The sequence below is a fragment of the Chelon labrosus genome (assembly GCF_963514085.1).
Source record: "Chelon labrosus genome assembly, chromosome: 15".
In the NCBI taxonomy this organism is placed as follows: domain Eukaryota; kingdom Metazoa; phylum Chordata; class Actinopteri; order Mugiliformes; family Mugilidae; genus Chelon; species Chelon labrosus.
This window is the reverse complement of record NC_140348.1, coordinates 1,102,957-1,116,399: the sequence shown is the minus strand read 5'-3', so window position 1 is coordinate 1,116,399 and position 13,443 is coordinate 1,102,957. Positions and strand designations below refer to the sequence as shown.

General features: G+C 40.4%; 1 protein-coding gene across 1 annotated transcript; it reads left to right on the top strand.

Annotated features, from left to right (window-relative positions):
- The first annotated feature begins 4,596 nt into the window (after positions 1-4,596).
- yipf4 (Yip1 domain family, member 4) lies at positions 4,597-13,131 on the top strand. The gene is made up of 6 exons (XM_084562142.1): positions 4,597-5,038; positions 5,800-5,953; positions 7,288-7,459; positions 9,253-9,330; positions 9,422-9,535; positions 10,126-13,131. Exons 1-6 carry the CDS (start codon positions 4,981-4,983, stop codon positions 10,261-10,263), a joined length of 714 nt encoding a protein of 237 aa, XP_084418268.1. The 5' UTR covers positions 4,597-4,980; the 3' UTR covers positions 10,264-13,131.
- The last annotated feature ends 312 nt before the right edge of the window (positions 13,132-13,443 follow it).

Below are 13,443 nucleotides of genomic sequence, written 5' to 3'. Positions count from 1 at the left end.
ACAATGCACTTTGATGATCATAAAGTTGAATTGGAATTGCACATCCTTGTGGACCAACAAACAAACAATGCTCACTCACCAAACCCTGTTGTTGATTTATTACCGCGGCAGCTACCTGTTTATACTGTTCCGAAGGATCGAAGGCTGCTGTACAGTGACACTGCAACAGAGGCCTCATGTCGGACATTAACGCAGCACACGGAGGGGAGGTTTTAGCAATATTCTGGATACTGGACACTGTGAACATAGGAAGCAAATTGAAATTTGGCAAATCCCAACAATACAAGCAGTCACTTGCAGTTTTCAAGGAATTGAAAAACGTGTGGAGCTTTTTCATCAGGAATACTTAGAAACAAACCATCAGGTGTACAGTGGATGGATGCGTGCAACTTACAAAGCAAGTCTCTTCCCATGAGATTTATGGGGCTCGTCTCCGAAATGAGAAAGGAGTGTGCTACATTATTACCGTCACCGTAATATTTGTGCATTTGGACAGTGGCTCTTTCTGCAGGACACCTGAAACAGCGACAGTAGTGACAAAGTTATTTGTTGCAGTACATACATGTTCATCGGATTTCACAGTTGAAATGGTCGCACCACTATCAGTCAGAATTTCAACAGTACTACTGTTAACCTCGACAGGCAAGAAAGGGTCATCTTGTGGATTAGATGAAATTTGAATAGTAGCCGCTTGCAACACATAAGGTCGTTCAGATCCTGTTCCTCCTTGGCACCCCCATGTACGTTGATAAGGGGCACTGTATGCACCGTATGCACCGTCAGCGGGAGGAAAGTTAGGAGGGGGAGGGGGAGGAAGTGCTGGCAGATTTGTCTGTGGGCGGTAGTTTTGACCCATCCGATTGTGATATTGAAATTGACCTTGATTTTGATTTTGCCATCTATGGTATTTATTTCTACATTCGTAGGCCCAATGACCTGCTCTGCCACATTTACGGCAATTACCTTTCTTCTTCCTCTGTCCCCTCTGTTCATTCCACTGAGTTTTCGTCATAACAAACACACCATTCCTCTGCATTCCAATCAGACTAGCAATGAGTGTTTTCCAGTCAAATGTGGACCATGCTGGATGTGCTATCTTAAAAGAATCAGCAAACTGTGGTATCATGTTGTCCAAGAAAGTGGAGATACAGAATTGTTGCATCTCTTCCCGTGGTATGGAAGAATTCAAATCCCATGATTTTGTGAATCTCTGAATAAAGTCTGACACTGTTTCTTCCTCTCCCTGAATACAGTGGACTACGGCTGAGAAATCAATTTTCTGACGCGCACATTTATTAATGGCAATTTTTGCAGTTTCTTCTAGCCAATCTATCAGCGGCCTGCCTTCAGGCCACCTACCACCAGTAGCAGCACTAGGGAACAAAAACTCATCAGAACACATTTGCCAATTTTCACCATATGAATATGACAACAGCTGCTCAACATCAGGTATCAAACAATCGTATGTGCAGCATACTCGTTTTAACCATGCCAGGTAAGGTCCAGGTTGTGTGATTGGATTGGGGGCTTTGTGGATCATATCCAAAATTTCACTTGGGGTCCATGGTTTACAGATAGGGGTATCACCTAGCATTATTTTAGGGGCGCTTAAATGTACTCTAGAGGCACGTCCACATCCTCGTGCTAAATCTTTCCCTTTTTTATCTGTTGCTTTCAGCTGTGATCTTGTACGCCTAGACATGTCTGTGTCTGTGTTAAATTCCACCCCCCTTGGTCTGGCTTCTTTCTCAGTCATTTTGGAGTCAGTCAGCTCAAAGTCTTCGTCTGTGTCATATGTTTCATCTTCTGAGTCAGTTGTACTATCATGTGATGTATGTTTCATTTTGCATTTACACTTTGTCACAAGTTTGTGTTCCATTGACTGTTTGGAGTCAACGAGGTGTGTGTCTGGTTGCTCTGTTTCAATGTCTGTGCTATCTGCGAAGCTGTGTGCAGCCTGTGTTTTGTTTTTCTTCTTATCTTGTCTGTGTGTATCTTCACTGCTGTGAGTGCCTGCTCTAGTGTGTGCCTCAGCTGACCTGTCTGCTAATGCCTGTTCTCTGTCTCTTTTTAGTTGAATCATTGCAGCAGCATGCAAAATCAAATCATCATCGTTCTTTACGACACGTTGTGGGAGCTCTGTGGAGACCCCCAGTTTCGGGCAATTAACAACAGAACGTTCCAGTTCAGTCATTCCACATTCACTCAACATTTTCTGAAAATCTTGAGGAGAAACTGGTTGTTTAGACTGTCTTTTCACCCATCCATAGAACATTGCTTTCGTCTTTCGCACACGCTTTCACATCATCAACATGTTTTTGTTTTATTCGTGTCATTTCAGCCGCTCTTGTTTGTAAACTCACTTCTAGTCCAGGCATCAGAGATGCATTCACACGATCAGCTACTTCCTCAATTGCAACTCTCAGTTCATCTGAAATTTTCTCTTCCTTACACACATCTGTTCTATTTCTCTGGTTTGCCACACTCATCCACACCTGTACACATTCTTTCATATATGGATAACTCCACACAGCATTACCCACGGCGGGGTCCATGTTTGCTTTATCCACTCTCAGTTTATCTGTTTCAAATGACCCAACCATAGGCCATTCTCCGTGTGTCCAATCCTGCATAAGAGTGGTGAATGGATACACATATTTCCAACCTTTTGGACGACCAACTACGCCAGCTGGTGTTCTCGAGGAGAACATGCTCTGTAGATATTGTGGCTGCAAATCTCCTGCACCGTGTATCTCTGCATCAGGTCGTTTAGAGTGTGGTGTGTCGTCTTGTTTATTTGATGTGTGTGTCAATTTTGTGTGTGAATTTGTTTCACCCCCTGTTTTGGACTGATGAGCACCCATTGTATAAATTCAAACAAACAGGACACTCAATAAACATACAAAAACAACTTCAGCAGCATACAGGTCTTCTGGTCTTACATAAATTTTCAGTGTTGTACGCGTGAAGGTAGACGTTTAGTCTGAGTGTATACACATTTAACTTTGTTCCCGACGGACACAGACGGGTGGTCCCCGATCTTGATCTCTGGTGAAGCAGATCTCTACTATCTACCCCAAAAATCCCTTTCCTATGACCAGAGGTCTCAGGTGGGCCCTTCTGTGATGGGCACGGACTTACACCGCACCCAGAACGGTGATAAGCTCTTCCTCACAACCATAGGCACTTTGCAAAACTGATAATTCACTTTAAGTTAAAACGTTTCTCTTATACAGAATTAATAATGAAGTATCACTATTAATACGAGTTCTTTATCAAAAGTTTATCTCCCATTTTACATTTTTATTTCGTGATCTCGTCAAACGCAGACAGGGCAAGGCACAATATATAACAAGACATTATACATTTGCACTTACCGAGTCGTTGTTCTATTGAGATCCTGTTCGTGACGCCAATTGTTAGGGAGGAATTTGTGGTGATGCCGATGAAGGAGAAGAAGCACCAGAGTCCTGTATGTCTTATTGCCTGAAGGAGTTTATTTAGGCCCGTATACGAGGAGAACAGAAGCTTCGTCATCACAACATAAGTGCATGAGTCCACCTCAATTCTAAGGGTCAAACAGTAAAGCTCAGATTCTTATACTAGAAAGGTGGGCCGAGCAGCAAAGGGGAGATGTGTTAACATCCAATTGGCTATTGTACATAAACATGAAGATAAGGATTCACACCAACTAGGAAATACAAATTGTCAGACAGTGACGGAGGGCATTATCATCCAACTCCACAGCTGTGCCTGTAGACAGCCAGAGAGTGAGACTGAAGACGCCAAAGAGGGACCATGGCCTTGGTATGTTCCTCAAAGAGAAAATAGGGCAGATAACTGACCCCAGCAGTAGGGAAGAGAAATTATTCTCTAACAATGTGGACTAGCCTACAGATACAGATACAGATGTACACAGTTGCTGATTTTAAAGTTGCTGATTTTAAGTTTAAATCAATGATGCATGATGTTCCTTCTTTTCTAATGTTGAAAAGTTTAATATTGGAAGATATTTTTTCTTATTTCTTAAATGGCTGATATTTTAGTTTTGCCCTAAATCTTCAGGCTCTATCTCATTTTAAAAGCTTGCATTTTCAAGGATTCAAGGATTCTTTATTGTCATTTCAACACATGTTGGTACATGGGATGGAACGAAATTAGTTTCTCTGGTCCTGATTCAAGCCATAGCAGAAATAGAAAAAGTATAAATATACAATAATTTTGTTTATAAAGAGACACGTGGCCACTTTGAGGCTGTATTGTTTGTCTTAAAACCTTAAACTCCCTACGAGTTCAGTACTAAAATGTGGTATCTTTACAGCAAGACTGCCTTAGAATAATTTGTGAAGTTACAGTGTTTAGAAAGAAGAATCTTGTAATTATACCTCAGATATATCTCTTGTAAAAAAAAAAAAAAAAAGTGCAAATTAACTGCTAATCATTTATCTGCTATTACTGTAAATGTGGAAAATAACAGGTTCATGCTAGTAAATTCCAAAAACAGCAAGCCTTTATTTTAACTGGATGGCCACTGTGATGCCAGATATTTGCTGATTTTTGACAGAAGCTGCATTTTACTTTGTGTAATTTTTATGAAGTATTAAGTTACATAAAGCAATGCGAAAAATCGTCACGTTGAAAACTAATTTAAAACAGCAGAGGGCAGCAGAACGCCCATGTTAGCGTCTAGTCTGCCTCAGCCAAAAAGAAGTATTCCCATTTACCAGCTTTACGGCACGACTTGAATGCATCATAAGACGTGTCCCATTTCCCAGCTACCCCGTCGCAACTGCCTCTGCACTTCCTGCTTGTCTCCAACGCAGTAGTGACACACGGAACGAAAACAAAATGCAATGGTTTTAACTTCAGTCATGAGCGGGGATTAGTGACAACCTCGTCTGCGTGTCCCGGACTGTCTCCTTTTTTTAAATGTAATTTCTTAGGAGCTTAGAGGCGTGTGGCAGAAACAGTACACCAAACATGCAGTTCTCTCCGACCAACGGAGATTTCACGTTCGTCTCTTCGACAGAGGCTGAAGGTAGGCTAGCGCTAGCAGAGCAGCACAGCCAGCAGGCCAGGGCTAGCCACAGACCTGTTTACGTTTTTCTCGTTTGTCATAAAGTAGCGCTTCAGCCCAAGTGCAAATGCATTCACGTTAAAGCTAATACTTACTCATGGGCCGACGCTGTGTAATTGTAAATATCTGCAGTACATTACTGAATGTTTGAGCTATGCTAATTAACTTAGGACGCAGCTAACGAACACCTAAGGAACACTCGAGGTTTTGTTTGTCATTTATCTTTGTTACGTAATCATTTGATCTCTTGACAAATAATTCCGCTTTTATTCACATTGTTAGTAATGATTCACGGGAATACAGTGTAATAGCGCAGTATAACATTCATTTTAGCATGCAGATCACATCCAGGGACTATATGTAGTCTGCTCTATTGATCGTCTAGACTAGAGAACTTTACGTGTATCATAAGCTACATCATAAAACACACTACCATCATATTTAGTAAGTTAGAAACGAGAATAAACAATAGGCCAACACAACGACTAAAATCGTGCTAAAAAAATACAATACTGTACAAACTGATTGGAGGGGAAGGACTAAGCTACAGTAATTTCCCATATTTTCGTTTCTAAACCAAGAGTAAGAACTGGGATGTAAGTAATGGCAGTATATTAGTGTTTTGGGCGTGCAGTGCTTTGTCACATATCCTTGTCACATGTCCTTGTCACACCAAGCTATGAACAAACGCTGCACTCTGTAAACAAACATGTCCTCCACAGAGCTCAGCGGCACCATCAGTTCCCCAGACATCAAACTAAACATGGGCAGTGACAGCGGTAAAGACCCGTACGCTACCACCTTCCTGAGGCAGCGAGGCTATGGCTGGCTGCTGGAGGTCGAGGAGGAGGATAACGAAGAGAGCAAACCTCTTCTGTGAGTCCCTTTCATTTCTTTCTCGGATGCCAGACAACTCGGTCCGTTACTGTGCTCGCCAGGCCCAGTGTAGAGCATTCAGGTGCAACGGTCAACAAGCATTTGCAATAATAATGCCACATACCATTAAAAAAAAACTACTTCATTTATATCAGTTTAGACTTTTTTGATTAAAAATAAAAATAAGTAGAAGAAGAAAGTGATAGCTTGACCTTATTTTAGTAGATTTTTTCTGATTGTTAAATAAACATAATCATTAGAATCTGTAATTTTCTGTTTGTGTTTGTACGGTGTAACTACTGTGCAGCCAACTGTGATAATGGACAAGGTGTTTTGCAAGTCTCTTTAATAACACAGTTATAACAGCTTCATGAATTACTAGCAAAGGAAATAATTATGAAATGTGAGTAGTTAGCAGTTTGAATAATTTCTTCTTTTCTACCACATAAATAATCTTAAAACCGATACTGACGGAATTGGTCCATGAGACATTGTTGGAGTCTTGCACGGGTCCAGTTTTGCAAACCTTCATCCACAACCTTGCACAATTAGAATATGTGGAAACATGAATTCCAGTCATTCAATTCAAATTTCAACTTCAATTTTATCTATATAGTGTCAATAACAGTACAGATGGTCTTAAGACACTTTACAAAACCTACCCAGAGCAAGCACAAATGCGACAGTGGCAAGGAAAAACTCCCTTTTAACAGGAAGGACCCTTCTGCTTGAGGCTGGCCTGGTAGAGACAGAAAGAGAGAGAAGAGAGTAGCAGGATGAACAAGATAAACATCCATCTCTCATAGATACATACATCTGACTGAAGTGTACACATAGAATCTAATAGTGATACAAAAACAAGATATAGCTGATGATGTTACATGACAGTTGGAGAATGAATATAAATAGAGCTGTTAGTGACAGCAATAGTCTATCACAGGTGAGTTATCTGCTGTAATTATTGAACATAGGAGGCACCATAGGCAGGCTGGAGAAGGTTGATGAGACCAGGACCACATAGTAGTAGTATGGGGATCCACAGGTCAGAACCACACAGCTCCAGGCCAGAGACACCCACAAGAGGATGGAGGAGGAGGGGAGGTGAAAGGGAAGGGAATGGAGACGGAGAGAGGGACACACAGCTATTAACATGCTATACAGTAGTAGAACACAAATGCATGAGTAGACTTCATCATTTCATAATTATTCATTATAAGCCAGGTCCCCCAAGCTCATATTTAATTTTTACCTTAATTTTTTAATCAAACATCTTCTGTACCCAACCTTGATGAAAAGCTTATTTTCTAATAGTGTTGTCCTTTCTGTGTGAGCAGCGAGGAGCTGGACATTGATCTGAAGGACATCTATTACAAGATTCGGTGTGTGCTGATGCCAATGCCATCGCTGGGTTACAACCGTCAGGTAGTCAGAGACAATCCAGACTTCTGGGGCCCTCTGGCCATGGTGCTGCTCTTCTCCATGATCTCCATTTACGGACAATTCAGGGTGAGTAGGACGCAATGGACACCAGTGGGTCAATAGCATTCATGAATCCAAGCACAATTTCCAGAGCACCAGTGTTGTGTACCATGTTGGCTGATTTTTGGCTGCCCAAATGCCTGGTGTTTCCTTAAACACAAATTTTCAGGAAGGATTGGTTTTTGCGACAGACAACTATAAGTGGTGATATTGTCATTGCTTTTCTTTTTAGTTTCATAATGAATCCAGAGCTCTATTGGGACTGATGCAAATTCACTAAAAGCCCAAAACTTGAGTAGGTTTCTTTTGGATTTATGTAGCTGTCTGGTACCGTAAAAGGGATATAGGATGAAAATCTCACTTTTTGAGCTTTTTCTACATTTAGCAGGGCGTGTGGCATATCTGACAACTCAGAAAAGCTGATAAAAATCTATGCAATTAGTTTGTTATGAGCGGTCAGAGAGTGAGAACGTGTACTTCAGTGAGCCATTTCAAATTTGACTCATTTGTGACGTAACTAGATCACTATGCCCTGTCAGTCCATGGTTCACACAGCTTCAGACAGCTTCCTTCTTCCGTGTACACAGGTAGTGACAACGCTAGCAAAGCGAAACCACATTTCGTTTCAGCAAGCTTTGGATACACATCAACAGTGAAGCGGCCCTGGCATGTAAGCAGCTCTGTGCTCGGCTGTTTACTCTCACAAGAAATAACTTGCGGATGTGCACCACTTTTCCTTGGACTGTTTTACCAACTGGGGCCAATAGTCAAGTCACACTAAGAAGGCATTCTATTCTATTCTAAGACATTGTGAGATTAACAGTCCACATAAGTTTTCCTGACCTTATCTGTGTGCTGTATGAATTTGCTGTTATAGACAATTGATGCAAGAATAAAGCTTGTTACATACTCGCAAGAAGCGAGAAATTTTATCTAGTTCACTGGATGAGCAAGAACAAGAACAAAGTGGGAGATGTGGGAGATGGACGACAAGAGGTATTCTTCTTATTATTTTCAGCCAGTTGCTTTGATGACCGTGTCAGACAACGCTATTCATTCAGCATGCGCCCATACACAGTATGCCGATCTCTACCCAGGAGAGATTAGCGGTCACACTACGAATATTAGCGTCTGAGAGTATTTTACCTAGCCGCAAGCATGTCCAACCGTATGGACCGATGTAGTTTCAGAGCACTGCGCTGCTATATTCTACCTATAAGCTGAACGGTTGCCGAGGCAACACTACCCATGTCCGCCAGGGTCCTGTGTGGGCATATGTAGCTAACGGGGGAGTGGTGCAGGGTTACAAGAGGTCAGGTCACAAAATAGCTCCCTGTGGAAAGGGCTGGTTTTGACCTGGTGAATAGGGGCCTGTTTAACACAATCACTGGGATATTTTTTCATCAAGTCATGAAAGAAACATATCAACTTGTGGAAATGGACATCCAATGTCACCTTTAAGTCGTAATCAATTAATGTAGTGTTTTTTTGTATGTGTGTGTGTGTGTGTTTTTTTTTAAACCAATGCTGAGGGAATGCTAAGATAAACCGCAGCCCCCACAGTGATGCCTTGTTTAGAATACCATCTCCTCTTTACCCAGTTGTCAGACTGCTTTGAACTGAGGCTGTTATATAGAGTTCTTCTAAAATACCACACTGCATTAACAAAACCAGTATTTTCATGCAAGTTATCCTGTCTGCTTCTCCAAACTGGTGGCGTACAGACCACCATTTATTGTAGATACCATGTAGTCCACGAGAAGTCTAAATTCTCCCAGTTTTCAGTTGGGTTGAAAATGAATTTTGCTTGGCTTTCACAGGTTGTATCTTGGATCATCACCATCTGGATATTTGGATCTCTAACTATTTTCCTGCTGGCTCGTGTTCTTGGTGGTGAGGTAAGTTTAGCTGAAGTTAGTCAAAATACACCCTGACTTGACTCTAACTAAAAAAAAAACTCTTTCCAACTACTGTACTGCTTCTGTGCAGGTTTCTTATGGTCAGGTTCTTGGAGTGATTGGATATTCCCTCCTTCCTCTCATCGTCATAGCCCCTCTGCTCTTAGTGATCGGAGGGTTTGAGGTGGTTTCTACTCTAATCAAAGTGAGTGTCTTATTTTAGATATGCTTTGGCTTATCTCTTGAATTAGCTTCACCTATGACTGTGGCAAATACTAAATCATCCAGAGTTTCACATGCTGATTGTACATTTTTATAGGCTATTTTACCTGTCTATTACATTAAATGTAATTGGATTATCTATTGAACAAGATGCCACTGACTATTTAATGGTAATGGAAAAAGGTTTGGGTTGATGAAAATAGAAGTTCAGTAGGGTTCTACTCCTGTCCTGTCACATTTATCTAATGCTAGTACAGAGCATACTACAACCATTACAAAACGGCACACAGCACAGCACAAAATCTCAATATTGGACTGAGATTTTGTGTTCTGTGGCTAAATTAATTGAGAATAATAGATAATAAAAATAATTTGAATCCCTGGTTAGCTCAAATGATGCTAAGGAAGCCTGCTTGTTCATAAATCTTAAGTCTTGCAGAGTTCACAGCATGATTAAATACAGTAAACGTCTCACAGTTGAGTTTTCATAAAAGCTGTAACCTCCTTGCTGTAATATTCAAAGTTGTATGCTGTTTCTACTGCATTTGTATAATTATACTTCTCATCTTTCAGCTGTTTGGCGTGTTCTGGGCTGCGTACAGTGCTGCTTCGCTGCTTGTTGGAGATGAATTTAAAACGAAGAAGCCCCTTCTCATATATCCTATTTTCCTTTTGTACATCTACTTCTTGTCACTATATACTGGCGTGTGACCAGATGAGTTGGAACTGTGGACCTTCTATGGACAGTGACCCTGGAACAATGAAACCAATACTTTTTTAAAAGGGTGTTTATTTCCTTTTTTTTAACTCCTGAATTGTAGATGGTGGGGATGTTGGGAATATATATATATATCAATGTATATAGTTTTGTCCCTCGTGTCTTTGGTCAATAAAATGCATATGCTTTGCAGCTTAAACTTGGGTATGCAGACACCTCGTTCACCAGTTAAATACATTCCCCTCAGCCCTGCATTTACTTGTAGCTGAAGCTGGAAATAATGGGGGTTGCTTATTAATGTAATGATTTCAATTTTAATCACACTGAATAATGTGGTGCCAAATATTTGTGTGTATGTGCTCATGATGAAGGAAGAATTCAAGCAAAGAGACAACACCACAACATGGTAATCATCCTCATTGTTATGCACTGTAATGCACTATGAGAAAGTCAATTACTTTTTTTTAAATTAATAGATACAACAGTTAGTTGTCCACTAAATGTGGTGCCTTGTTCTCCTATCCCTGAGTGCTGTTTGTCAGTTGTTTATAACAGTAATATAATAATTTGATTTATGATTTCAGCAAAACAACAGCCATTTATCACTTAATTATCTAGTATTTCCTGATGAATCACTGTTGTGTCTACAACTGGTAACACTATTAAATGGTATTGTATATTTCAAAGCTGGATTCATCCACAAATCATTCAGAATACTAATTTGTGAATATTGGGTCAGCGAGACCAAACATGCCCCAATTATTTACTGCTTGTTAATTTTAAATCCGACTCTTGGCTAACTATTAATATCGGCATGCTGATGTTTAATGGGAGCAATGTTCTCCATTTTAAGCTGTGTCCATATGATTACTATATGGCATAAACTACAACAAAGAAACAAAAAAGTGAACACAAACATTGTGGCCAGAAAATGAGTAGTGCTCCTGATCTGCATGGTGAGGAGGTAGCCAACTGGTGCGAAAAAGGACAAACAAGTAATGCAGTGCGTAGTTGAAAGGGGCACGTGGAGGCTGGTGCTTGTCACAGCTGCCACTGAGCAAGAGAGGGGCACACCCAGAAATGGTTGCCAGTCAGTCACAGACTGTCATGTAGGCAAACTCCCTCATGCTGTCTGTGTCATGAAATGTGCCAGGACGGGACAGGAAGTCTGATCCATGTTGGTTCCAACTTACAGAATTTAAGGAGTGCCAGAGACCACCGGGCACGTTTAGAGGTCTATAGATTTGACTGAGGGTGTTGACATGTATATACTAATGGCTAAATATGCAATGATGGCAGTTAAGCTTTTAATCCTCTGTTATTTATTTAAAGTTAAGCTTCGCTTCAAAAGAGGGCAAGATGCTGAGGAGGAAGGGGTTGGTGTGGATGTGACACAGAATTTGCTTCCCTTCTACTCTATTTGTTTAAATATATTGTATTTTAATATAGCCAAATTCCCAATAAAACTGTTCTCATTAAAACATCTTTCTGTTGTTCTGATAATAGAATGAATCTCCAAGCTCTGTACTGCCAAAATCCTGATTTTATAACTGACATAGTCAGTCAAAATCCCCGGAAGTAGTCATATAAAAGTTAAAGATACCAGCTGTGCTGTGATACCGGCTATGTTTACATATTTTTCCTCTTATCCAGATTCAGAGAGTTACTTTGTTGTTTGGCTTCAATGTCAGGTATTGACAAAACTGGAAAATATGATTTTAGAATGTACTGTGACAATGGAGGTTAGATTGGAAGTAACTTTCTGTGCAGCTTAACCTTCACTATAGTACTTCTTATTCCAAATATCCGTCAAGTACCTGACTTCTATCACGTCATTAGTGTTATGTAAGAAGATCTTTCTTAAGGCTGAGGTGAGACTCTCATGTTTGAATTTTATTTTCAATGCGAACCTAATTCATGACAGAAAGGTTTAGGGATTCAGTTAAAATGGGACGCTTGTTATAACCCTCTCGTGTATTTTTGTAGACTTACTTTTTGAGAAAGCAGCTTTACAGGTGTATGTTGACCCGAACACGATGAGCACATGAGAAATGTCTTCAGTGTGTCATACTCTTGGGGACAGGCCAGAAAAATGGAACGTTGCAGTGATGGAGTGATTGAAAGCCTCGCCAATATGAAGCCCAAAATATCGTCATCGCCCCCTAGTGGCAGTACAAATAATATGAGTCTGTTTGGAAGGAAAATTTATGCATCAAATAACAATATATTACTTCATTCATTCATTCATTCATTCATTCATTCATCTTCTGTAACCTCTTGTGATGTGAAAGGTCGGGGGGGCTGGAGTCTATCCTAGCTGTCATTGGGCGAGAGGCGGGGTACACCCTGGACAGGTCTCCAGTCTATCTCAGGGCTAACACAGAGAGAGAGACAGACAACCATTCACATTCACATGCACACCTACAGCCAATTTAGAATCACCAATGAACCCAATGAGCATGTCTTTGGACAGTTGGAGTACCAGGAGTGCCTATGGAGTATATTACTTAGGATACAATATTTATTTTATCTTATTTTACGAGAGCCTCTGGCCCTCACAGTGGCTCTCTAGAAAAATTCTGGCCCTTGGACAAATGTAGTTGATGACCTCTGCTGTAAAGTCTACAAAAGTGAAATTTTTGGAACTTTTAGATACAGGCAACTCATATTTAAAGGTTTAACGTAATCAGAACCTCTTCCTATAGTGCCACAGTGTGGTCAGCCACACAGTCACAATGCTAAACTTTCCTGCTCTCCCTCTAAGTCAGGGATGGGCAACCTAAATGATGGAGGGGACCACAATTTTTCATCGACACTACCTGAGGGCCACATAGGACCGCGCACTTAACCAGATAAAACTGCCATTTTAAATATGTTTGTGTGTGTATAATTAGATTATATTTATATATACTGCCACTGTTATTATAGTATATGTTAAAAGACACATAAACATTTTTCCTCACTGTCTGAAGTTAAATCAGACTGAACCTCTCCTGTTTTAGGTCAGTTAGGATTACTGAAATTATTTCTATTTGCTAAATGCCACAATAATGAGAGAGAGAATTTCTTTTTTATTACTTTCTTCAAAGTTAGAAGTTTACATACACAAAGATTACTATGTCTTGCAACAAACAATGAAGGAAAACCCTGATGATGATGTCATGGCTTTGGAA

What these genes read in the sequence shown, in the direction of transcription:
- yipf4 (XM_084562142.1), top strand. Translation starts at nt 4,981, where the DNA reads ATGCAGTTCTCTCCGACCAACGGAGATTTCACGTTCGTCTCTTCGACA. An exon ending in GAAGAGAGCAAACCTCTTCT is followed by an intron (nt 5,954 to 7,287) that starts GTGAGTCCCTTT and finishes CTGTGTGAGCAG; the next exon opens with CGAGGAGCTGGACATTGATC. An exon ending in CCATTTACGGACAATTCAGG is followed by an intron (nt 7,460 to 9,252) that starts GTGAGTAGGACG and finishes TGGCTTTCACAG; the next exon opens with GTTGTATCTTGGATCATCAC.